This window comes from Pinus tabuliformis, chromosome 7 (assembly GCF_031772625.1).
Source record: "Pinus tabuliformis cultivar Carrire ecotype Pingquan chromosome 7, CPIR1, whole genome shotgun sequence".
NCBI classification, from domain to species: Eukaryota; Viridiplantae; Streptophyta; class Pinopsida; order Pinales; family Pinaceae; genus Pinus; species Pinus tabuliformis.
In genome coordinates this window covers 309,056,655-309,067,599 of record NC_142293.1, presented here as the reverse complement: position 1 = coordinate 309,067,599, position 10,945 = coordinate 309,056,655, and the positions used below count along the sequence as shown (strand labels likewise).

At 35.7% G+C, this 10,945-nt stretch overlaps 1 protein-coding gene across 3 annotated transcripts; it reads left to right on the top strand.

The window, feature by feature from the left end:
• Window positions 1–815: 815 nt before the first annotated feature.
• On the top strand, window positions 816–7,127 carry LOC149247107 (uncharacterized). 3 transcript variants are annotated; one of them, XM_089458127.1, is made up of 7 exons: window positions 816–1,151; window positions 1,495–2,849; window positions 3,814–4,537; window positions 5,734–5,834; window positions 6,066–6,155; window positions 6,245–6,372; window positions 6,567–7,127. In XM_089458127.1, exons 2-7 carry the CDS (start codon window positions 1,506–1,508, stop codon window positions 6,709–6,711), a joined length of 2,532 nt encoding a protein of 843 aa, XP_089314253.1. In that variant the 5' UTR covers window positions 816–1,151; window positions 1,495–1,505; the 3' UTR covers window positions 6,712–7,127. The 3 variants fall into 3 exon arrangements, with proteins under 3 accessions (XP_089314253.1, XP_089314254.1, XP_089314252.1); XM_089458128.1 differs by having other exon boundaries at window positions 1,482–2,849; XM_089458126.1 differs by having other exon boundaries at window positions 816–1,160.
• Window positions 7,128–10,945: the final 3,818 nt, after the last annotated feature.

Here is a 10,945-nt window from a genome sequence, read left to right as displayed (position 1 = left end):
AAAAATAAAATTTAATAAATTTTCAAATAATAATTAGAAGAAAATTATAAAATTGAAAGAAATTATTAATATAAATTATGAAAATGTAATAAGATATTCTTTATATTTTTGATATTGTATATATTTTTTATTAAGTTTTTTTTGTTTATTTATTATTAAAAAAATATAGTGAAATTTTAAAATGACATTTTTTCTAATAGATAAGAGTTTTTATCAATTAAAAATTATAATGAAATTTAGATGATAGTTTTTTTTTCATATGTTTTAAATTCAATACTAAATATTTTTTTCCCAAAATTTAAAATCTCAACCAAATTAATTTTTAGTGATACATATAAAAATCAACTAATTTTTTAATATCAAACAAAATATTTATAATTATAAACTAATCCACCACTCATATTTAAAATCTCCCACACTTTTATGGTTATAGACTATTCCACTACTAAAATTTTAAAACATCCGAACTTTATGGGTATAAACTAATCCACCACTAAATTTTTAAATCACCAATTAAAAGTTTGTACTCTTTTTTTAATATATTTTTTATTACAAAAAAAGAGTACACAGCAGTATTTACAACACATTCAACAACTATCTATTTTCAACAAAATTTGTGAACTGCAGTAAAAGTTGATTTTGCGTAAATTAACAGTGAGCTCTGTCAACAAATTTAAGTAAAGTAGTTGAATCTTACCACGGTTTCGAGGTGACGCTAAGACAAACCCTAGCTCTGAATAGGGTATTACCAGGGTTAGGGTTTGAAATTGGGGTTTAATGGACAATGCTGCTATTTTAGAGGCGATTTGGTGTTTGATTTAGTTTTAATGGGCGAGATGAAGAATTGTTGGTAATTCTTGGTAGTAAGGACCGCGGGGGCCTTATTTGGCCCCTACGCCATGCTTCCTACGAAGAGATACTAACGAATCTACATCCGCACCATCCTCTTTGAAACGATGGGGAACGGATTTTGCGAGAAATCACAAGTCGAACAATAACACAACACAAGACAAGACAAACGATAGGTGGTTGTATAACGCTCCCCACTTTACAGTTTACCAGGAGCTCAAAAGATAGCCAGGCATGCATAAACCCCCTTAATGACTCAAGGGACTTAAGAGGGTTCCTTCCATGTGCCCCCTTTCTAAAGGGTATGTTTGGTAACTCCCTTGCTCTTCACTTCTCTGCGCCACTCGCGCTTTTTTCTCTCTTTCTTTGTCTCTGTACAGGTTTATAATGCTATTAATTCCATTAGCGTCACGGTTTGTTATTTGATGGCGTCTAGTGTTTCAAGGGTTTGAGAGGCTTACTAGGTTTTCGCCATTTCGGTGATTTTGTTATTGAGCCTTTAGGTCTCTGCGAGGAAATTTTGTGATTGAGGTCTGTAAGGTTTGAATTTTGAGGGTTTGCATTGTTTGGGGGATAGGGTTCGTGGAGTCTATGAGGGTTTTGTTGTTGGGTTTTTGAAGTTTTTTCTAAAGGATTTTGTTGCAGAGGGTGCGGGCATGGAGAGGGCCGAGCGGCTGGACTTCGATGGCGTTAAAGGCGTGAGGAAGCCACGGACATTTTCGGTAAGGAAGCCCAGATCGGGAGGATCCCATGCAACGTTTCTCAATGAGTACGAGCATTCGTCGCCGTCGGATTCCCCGCCCTCAGATCCTCGAAGTGCTGGAAATGTTGATAAGGGTTTGAACGAAGAACCTGGTAAGTATTCTAATCCTCATTCTCATGGTGATGATTACAAGAGAAGGCTAGGGAGTAGTAATAGCAAGGGTAAATTTGAGATGGGGAAGGATGATTTGGGTAAAAGTAATAAGTCGGCTAGTCACAAAAGGGCTGGTGGAGATGATGACTGGGTGCCCGAGAGGGATGAAATGAAGAGGGTTCGGAGGGATGCTGCAGACCATAATGGCAAGCATTCCGGCAGGAGCCCAGATAATGATAGGAATCATGACAGGAAGTATGATAGAGGGGGTTCCAAGCCTCAGGAGTATGAGCGGAGTAAGAGGCCTGAGAAGTCTTTCAGGGAGAAAAGTCACAGGGATGGGTTTCATTATGAGAGGGATTCCAAGGAGTATTCGACTGGGGAGAAGGCCGAGAAGGAAAGGGGCAGATTTGGTGAAACATTCAAGCGGAAGCGGCACTGCGATGATTTAGATCGCTCGAAGCGGTTTCGTGATGGTGGGATGGACAGGAAGGATTCTTATGAGAGGAATGGTAGTCATGACAGATTGGACCGTGATCGTGAAAGGGACCGGGATAGGAATAGGGATCGAGATGTGCAGGGCAATGTGAAAAGCAGCGAAGGCGGCCAAGGCCCCAGTCATGTTCACAAAAGTCTGGTTGGGGGATTGGGTGCAGGTGGGTCTTCGGGGGACTGGCGTAATTCTGATGGGCACAAAGTGCCGGAGAGAAGATCCTCAGATTCCCACAATCTGAGTCAACTAAAAGGAGGAACGGACTCCGGGCATAGTAGAATGACAGATGGAGGTAGGAGGGCAGAAGGGCGGACTATGGATAGTCGTCATGCAGGACAATCAAAATCAGCTAGCGAAGGTCAGAATGGGGGACAAGTCAAAACACCGGTTGATGGAAGAACCTCTCATAACAGGGATTCTGATATGAAGTCTTTGGATAAATCAGTGCTACGGCAAGATGATCCGCCTTCTCAAGAGGGTCGGTTGACAAAGGTGAAGCTTAAGGTAGGTGGAGTTACTCATACTATTCATGCAAATTCCACTGGCAATCCAGGAGGAACCAAACAGAAGGGTTTGGAAGCCTCATCTGCATCTGGGAAGCCTCCACAAGCAACTGAAGGTGGGAGACGGCGTCAAAGACTTATTCTTCAGGTATAAGTTGGGCATCTGATGTACAAACAAATTTATATCATCTTTTAATTATTCTTTTATTGTTTAGTACCATCTCAACTACCACCAAATCACCTGGGATTTATGTCATTTGTTCAATCCCATTGAACAAAACTATGGTCAATTCAGGGTAATTTCTCTTTTATGTCACTCGTACATGCATAGGTGCCTTGGTAATATAAAAATCCCTACTAACATTAACTCTGCTGGTGAATTTACCTTAACAATCATTCTTTCACCTACCATGCTCAGAAGTATCATATACTGGTATTTGCCTTTGTGAAGTGAGAGTAGTGAGGTGCTTTGCAGCCCAGCATGACAGAGATGTTTTCATGTACATATATACGTGACAGCATCCAAAAAAATATTAAACCAGTTTAGATTGATCTTAAATCCAGATTTATCAAGCACCGAGAGGGATTAAATTTCATTAGCTGTAGTTTTTTTAATCATTTAATTTCATGTCATGAATTAAGTTCTTCAGATTAAATGATAAAAGAAATGTACATCAAGAAATTTGACCCTCTGCTTGATAGATATAAGTTTAAGATGGACTTGTTCTGGTTATATTTTCATCAGTTGAAGACAACATATTTACTTTACCATTTTATTCTGTAGTTTCTGCATATCCCATTGTGTTTTCATCAGCATTTTCCTCTTTTTTATTTAACATGTGCAAGCAAGGATTTGCCATGTTTAGTCTTGAAATGGGGCTTAGTTACCTTATTGGGCATATTTCTGTAATCTTAAGGTGTTGAAACCCATGGCGGAATATGTTTCATACCATTAAATTGAATAAAGGCAGTGGTTTACGTTTTAAATTTGTCTAAAATTTAAATACATGTTGGTGGTCAAGATCTGTCGATGGTTATATGGAATATTTCATATTAGGTATGCCATATTACTGCACTCAAGGACATGAGTTGACTCCATATCCAATGTGCAGGAAAATTCGGATGATGAAGATGATTTCCCTGCAAGGGTGGAAATGCAAGAATCACCTAAGAAGGAACTTCAGTTTTATACCAATGCATCTATTGCAAAGATGGATACACATCATGCCAAGGAAATTACCTCTGGAAAGCAGGTAGAAATGACTAATAATATTGTAGCTGGCCAACCTGTTCGCAAAAGTACAAGGATACCTAAGAAACGCATACTGGATGGTGAACATGATGAGGATGATGATGGTGAGGAAGCATCACAGCGTAAAATCTCAAGGAACACCAAGAAACGTGTTCCAGTTGGTGAGTATGAGGAAGATGAGGAGGGACATGAAACATCTCAGCGACGTAGTTTAAGGATGCCTAAGAAGCGGATGGTGGATGCTGAATATGATGAAGATGATGAGGAAGATGAAATGCAGCAGCATAAAAGAAGATTGAAAAGGTCAAAATATGAAAGGGATTCAGAAGATTTATATCAGGAAGATGATGAAGAAGAAGCTGCATCAGCCGATGAAGATGCAGAAATTGTGGATGCTGAACTTGAAGGAAAGAAGAAGAGAAGCAGACGAAAACAAGAAGTTGGAAATTCAACTTTTGATGATAAGAAGGAAGCTCCCCTTACTGCACGCCAAAGGGCTATGCAGTCATGCAAAGATGTTGATTCAGAAGTAGGAGCAAATCTGATCGAATTTCCAGAAGGACTGCCTCAGACCAGTCAGAGAAGTAGGTCCTTTTCCGTGCAACTGATCTTAGCATGTTTATTTGCATATTTATATTTTGCGTTGCAAAAACTTGTATTAAAGAAAATCAAATTTTAGTGGGCTGTTAATTGTTTCAGTATTTTTTGAACATCATAAGCAAATGATAATCAGCCATTAAAGAGACAATTTATAGTTAGTTTCCAATTTCTAAAATGTTTACTTCAATTCGTTCAGTTCGTTCCCCAAAAAATTGTTGAGCAAGTTTTGGTTATCAGTTTGATTTTTAGATCTGGTGTATTTTTTTGCGTTGAGATGATTACACATTGTTTTCTAACTTTTGATAACGTAATTTTTATCTCTTTCACCCTTTTTGTGTAAACAGTCAGTCTTCACATTCTTCTTTTTCTTTGTGAAATTTTGTTCTTCTTGTTAGGCTGCTTCACATCTCTTGTAAACTCTCCTAAATTGGTGGACTTTTTCTTCTCGTGGCTAGGAATCTGGTATTTTTTTTCATGTGATTTTTTTCACCATTTTGTATGTCAACCATATCTCTGTTATCTGATAGAGCAAATAGACAGACATCTACTAATTATTTTTACTGACTAGGGAAGTTCTTTTGCCAAAGAAATGCACATCCCGGGGAAACCCACTGGGCCCTTTCCCTCTTCAAGAATGGTACCCAGGGTACACTAGTGGTTGCAGATTTGGAAACCTAACCGGTTAGGGACATCAAGGAAGGCCCACAATATTGACAAATACACGTTGGCGGGTCTTGACTCTGCAATCTCATGTTTGTAATTTGTAGGACTGAATGGCTTGAGCCAGCAAATTTTTAAATGTCTAATAGATGCTATTTGATGTATTTCTGATGCTGCATGCAGTTTGTATCTGTATGTTGTCACTTTTATGTCCACTATTTTGTGATCTATTCTGATATATGTTAAAAGTTTCTAGATGAAATTGGTATATGCATGTTTACACATATATGCCCTATTTTGTGAATTATTCTGATTAATGCTAAAGTGTGAATTTTTTCTCTGGTAAAGGGAATTATAATGTAAATTTTATCATTGAAAGTGAGTGAGATGAAAGTCTGGTGCAATTTTGTTTGATTGTTATCTCATTATTAATAATGAGGATGTGCAACCACGTGGGTTCAAAAGCATTTGTAAAGGCATCTCTTGCTTTTCTCCTAACATGTACTTGCTTACTTGACAGAACGGAAAGAAAAGTTATCAGAGGTGGAACAACAATTGAAGAAAGCAGAGGCAGCTCAGAGACGCAAGATGCAAGTAGAGAAGGCTGCAAATGAGATTCAGGTATGCATGGTTGGGTGGGATTATAATCATGGGAGTTTCTAGTGGGTATATTTGCCTTTTAATGTAACTAAGTGCAAGTAGAGAAGGCTGCCAATGAGATTCAGGTATGCATGGCTGCTATGTGTGGGTGGGTTGGGTTACAATAGTGGGAGTTTCTAGTGGGCATATCTCATAGAAAATTTGTATAAAAAATTTAATGTAACTAAGTGCTTATGTGGTTTTATATTATAGGCTGAGGCCATCAAGAAGATTCTAGGTCAGGACTCATTAAGGAAGAAACGGGAAGATAAGCTAAGGAAGCAAAGAGATGAGATGGCACAGGTGATTTGATGTCCTATGGCTTTCTGTAGGATAGTTGTTTTTTTCTCCTGAATCTTTCAGTTCTAGTATTAACATGTGTTTATGAACAGGAGAAGGCTGCTAGTGCTATGATGCTTGCATCAAACAGTGTGAGATGGGTAATGGGGCCTTCTGGCACAGTTGTTTCATTTTCTGAAAATACAGGGCTTCCGAGTATATTCAATTCTGGCCCATGCAGGTTTGATTTTAATTTTTAATTCCTTTGTATCATAAGTATTTCTAGTCTCCCATCAGTCTTGAATTATTATTAGTAATTGACAGCAATCAATTCGCTTTTCATGTTCTCCGAAGTAAGCATTACATGGCTTTCACTTTGTTTCAAGTTACTTCCACAGTGGCTGATTTTTGTTTTCTCATCAATTGGCATTGTAGGTATCCTCCACCTCGTGAGAAATGTGCCGGGCCATTATGTAACAATACATATAAATATAGAGACTCCAAGTCTAAGCTCCCTTTATGCAGTCTTCAGTGTTACCGTGCTATACATGATGTTACACATACTGTCTCCACTTGTTAGTGTTGCAGAACTCGATTGCTGTGTTTTATGCCCCCTCTCAAGAGCACAGGCACACAAGCACAGTACATGCCACTTCTGGGAATAAATTTTAGTGCATTTGGCATTAGTGTTTTTGATGTATATGTGTCTGAATCATCGAGACGGAGAAGGGGTGGCACATGCTGTATCTATCCAAGAGGAGGCTTCATAATATCATGTTAAAGCTCATGTTTAGAATAAACGGGGACCTGAGTTGGGCATACTTGTATCTAAAGAATCATTTTTATGTATAGATAAATCAATTATACGGGAAGTTTTGAGATGAATACATCAAGATGTTAATTGTTCGAATCCATTAGCTGGAGAAGATTTGGAACAGTGGTGGTTTACTTGCAAAGGGGATTTCGTCTGCTGCTATAATTGATTTTGCCGTTGTATATGTTGTGCAGCTCGAATAGTGTGGTTAATGTTCTTACTATTGCACCGAGGGATATTCTGGTTGTAAATATGCCTTGCATCTCTTCTTTTGTTTCACGGATACGTGGATTTTTTGGATCCAATGTAGGCCTACTATTCTAGAACCATGACAAAGATGAAAAAATGACAATAACGTTGGCCATCGTATTATGTGGCAATGCCCTCACAAGTTCAATTTTGTCTTGAACGTTGGTGCTGTACATCTCACCTTTGATAATTTGTTTCGATCACTAAACAAAGTTACCATGTCTATAAAGCTCCGAAGATTGGTTCAACGTCAGCATACATACTCGAACATCGCAAATGCACTGGCAACTTTTGTACTTCATTGCTATTTTGCCTTTGTGCTGCCCTTTTGTACGTGCATGTTGTTGGACTTTCGTGCACTTCAATAATGTGCATTATTGCTAACTTGCATTTGCATGGTAGATGACTTGTTCTTAACAATTAAGTACAATCCTGGGGACAACATCTTGTTTTGGGTAGATTGTTCTTTGATTGAACATGTGGGTTGACCCTGGCCTAGGTTAAAAAAAGCTACTAAATGTTATATAGGTTTATTCGACTAGATGAGAGGATGTAAATTTGATCATTTAACTGAGTTGATGAAGCTTGGGGTTAAATGTAACTCTTAGTTTATTAGGCACTTCCATTCTCATTATAGCTTTGGGAGGTCTGAGGTCTGCACCCGAATAAAGGGCCTCTGCCATGGTGGCATGTATTAAATGGCCAGTTTTCTATGGACGATCATTGTAAAAATGCTTCATGAGATCCAGTTCAAAGCTATAATGGATGCAAATGAAAGGGCCTCTACATATGGCGAATTTTTCAATTCAATAGATCCGATGTTCTTTAATTTTGGCATCTTGCCTTTTCTCATTTTATTTTCATAATTACTTGTATGGTTACATTTTTTAAATTATAGATTTTGCAATCAACTCCTGGATCGTTGATTCTTTCTTATTGTAGATCATTAGATTGATTGTAGTAACAACACCTGATTACCTGAGTACAACCCTTTTTGAAGCATGAAAATCTCATATTGTCCAGGAAAAAAATATTACCTTCGTCTCTGCCAACCACAAGTCTGCTCGTCATGAACATCATAGATAAATCCATGAAACTGTCGAAAAGAGATAAAAACGTGAAAGCTTATATTATATTCTTTTTCTCTGAAGTCTGTAAATTCATTTTGTACTGGTAGTCGAAAAATTTATTACGTCCGTCTCTGCCAATAAGTCTGCTAGTCATGAAACTTGTATGAAAATCCATGAGACTGTCTAAAAGAAATACAGAAGGTCTTATGGTCTATATTCTCTTTCTCCAAAGTCTCAAAATTCTTTATGTGAATGAACTAGATGAGACTTCAAATGATTAAACTAGATGTTCTTCAATTTCTTGTTGACAGTTTTTGGCATTTGTATATAATGTTCATGATTAAATCCGACTTGGTTGGGCATTTGTAGATAATTTTCATGATTAAATCAGACTCGTGATTGTTAAAGACTGAACTTATTCTTTAACTTCCCGTAATGGTTTACTATGGGATTTTGAGTACTTAAAATGGACTATATTCAGGCAATTGAGTGTGATTGGCTTAACCTCCATTTATAACTTGAAACAACGTCCGCTTTAACAAATTATAACCACTATAAAGTGATCTTAATTTTGAATCCATTCAATAGTTTTGGAGTGAAATTGATTTTACTGTATAGTTGAATAAATTATTATAGTAATTATTATATTTAAATATGATGGGGAGGAAAAATTAATTTCAGGTTCATTTTTTTCCAAATAAAAATTTAGAATTATAATATTTTTAATTTTTAAATGCTATATTTAAATAAATAATAACATTAATATAATTAATTATCTAATTTAACATTTATTTATTAAATAAACACTTCAAATTAATCTCAAAATGCAAAATTCTGAAAATTACTCTACACTGAAATACAATAAAGTTGCGCGCTACAAAGTGAAATATTAATAGCAACTTCAACGAGTGAAAATTACTCTACACTGAAATACAACAAAGTTGCGCGCTCCAAAGTGAAATATTAATAGCAACTTCAATGAGTCTCTTGGAATTTGAGGAGGATTATCACCGCCTTGATTTAGTGAGATGGAGACCTTCAATCACAATTATAAATTTATTTAAGTTTTGAATCGAATCAAGTAATTAAAGAGATCTAAAATTTTCTGGCGTGAATCTGTATCAAGTTCATTCATCCTATTTAATTGCCTTTAAGTTCATTCATCTTATTTAATTGCAATTTTGGTAATTAATTGCTTTTTAGATTCTTAACCTATAAAAGTCTTGGCAATAGAGTTAATTATTTTATTTTTAAAATAATAAAAAATAGTTTATAACAGTCTTGGCAATATTGTTAATTATTTTATTTTTAAAATAATATAAAATAGTTTATAAAGTTAAATTATTTTAATAAAAGTTGTAATTGTTTGAAAATATATATTTTATTTAAATTTAAATAATTATTGTTAATTGTGGTTATTTTGAGTGGTTCAATAGAATGGTTGTTATCTCCCTTATCCAAATTCAATTCAATTCTTTGCAAGTGATATGAAAATGATAAATATTGTTGTAATAACTATTTATTTATGAATATTGAAATATTGTTGTAATGATTACTTATGAATATTGAAATATTGCTACAATGGCTACTTACCTAGAAATATTGTTGTAATGATCCTTACTCTTGCCCTTGGGATAAGATAGGATGATTTAATTTAAAGTTTTAGTCAATTGGAAATTGGACTTGCCTCTGGTGGTTAAGAGGAAGGAATGAAATCCTCTTCATTTGTGTTCAATTCTTGCAAATGATGATTAATGGTGATTGTATTGACAACATATGTATATTTTCCATATGGAATGTATAGTGTTGTACTTGTTAAATTTTTTTAAATAATTATCATGAAACTATTCATTTTACATTTACATAAATATTGCAAATTATTAGATATAAGTTGAGAATTTTTTATTATTTGGAAAAACAAATTTGCATGGATATCAAATTTTTCGACTTGGTATGTCTGTGGGTAAACTAGACTGATGTGGAAAAAAATGTTACACCATTTTGTCACCATGACAATTGATCGATATAAATCGATTTTTTGCCATTCCTGAACATGTTTCATTGAACTCCCTTAAAGGTATAACGATCAAAAGCCCCTTGAAGAAGATAGGAGAATTTTGGGAAAAATGACTTGTATACCTTGCTAAGTATGACGTGCACTTTCATAGAAGTTTTTGCGCATTTGCTGTACTTATCCTTGAGAATAGTGCAAAATTGTGCTCCACTATTGATTGTGTAGGTGAAACAAAGAAAAGTAAAAATAAAAAGTGAGATTTAGAAGCATTGTTGGTCGAATATATCCCAACTAAAAGCTCCCAGGTCATATCTATTCGAGCCAAGCCCCTCAGATGATGGACCTAATTCCATTTACTCAAGGAACCCTAATCCCCCAATTAGAGGATCTCATCCTCCTTTTTTGGATTTGAAACTTCTTCTTGGCCTATAAATTGACTAGAGGGTAGAGGGATTGAGGATGTTAGAAAAGATAGACTTACGCTGTTGGATTGAGATTGAAAAACTTATCATCTAAGGAAAGGGTTGGAGGCATTTGGGAAGAACTTCATGACATCAAGGCAAAGGTTGTAAGGCTCTTCTTTATCTTTGAATTAATACAAATGAATCATTTTTTCCATTGTATTGTTTTACTGAAATGATGAATGGTTTATAGTTCTTTAGATATT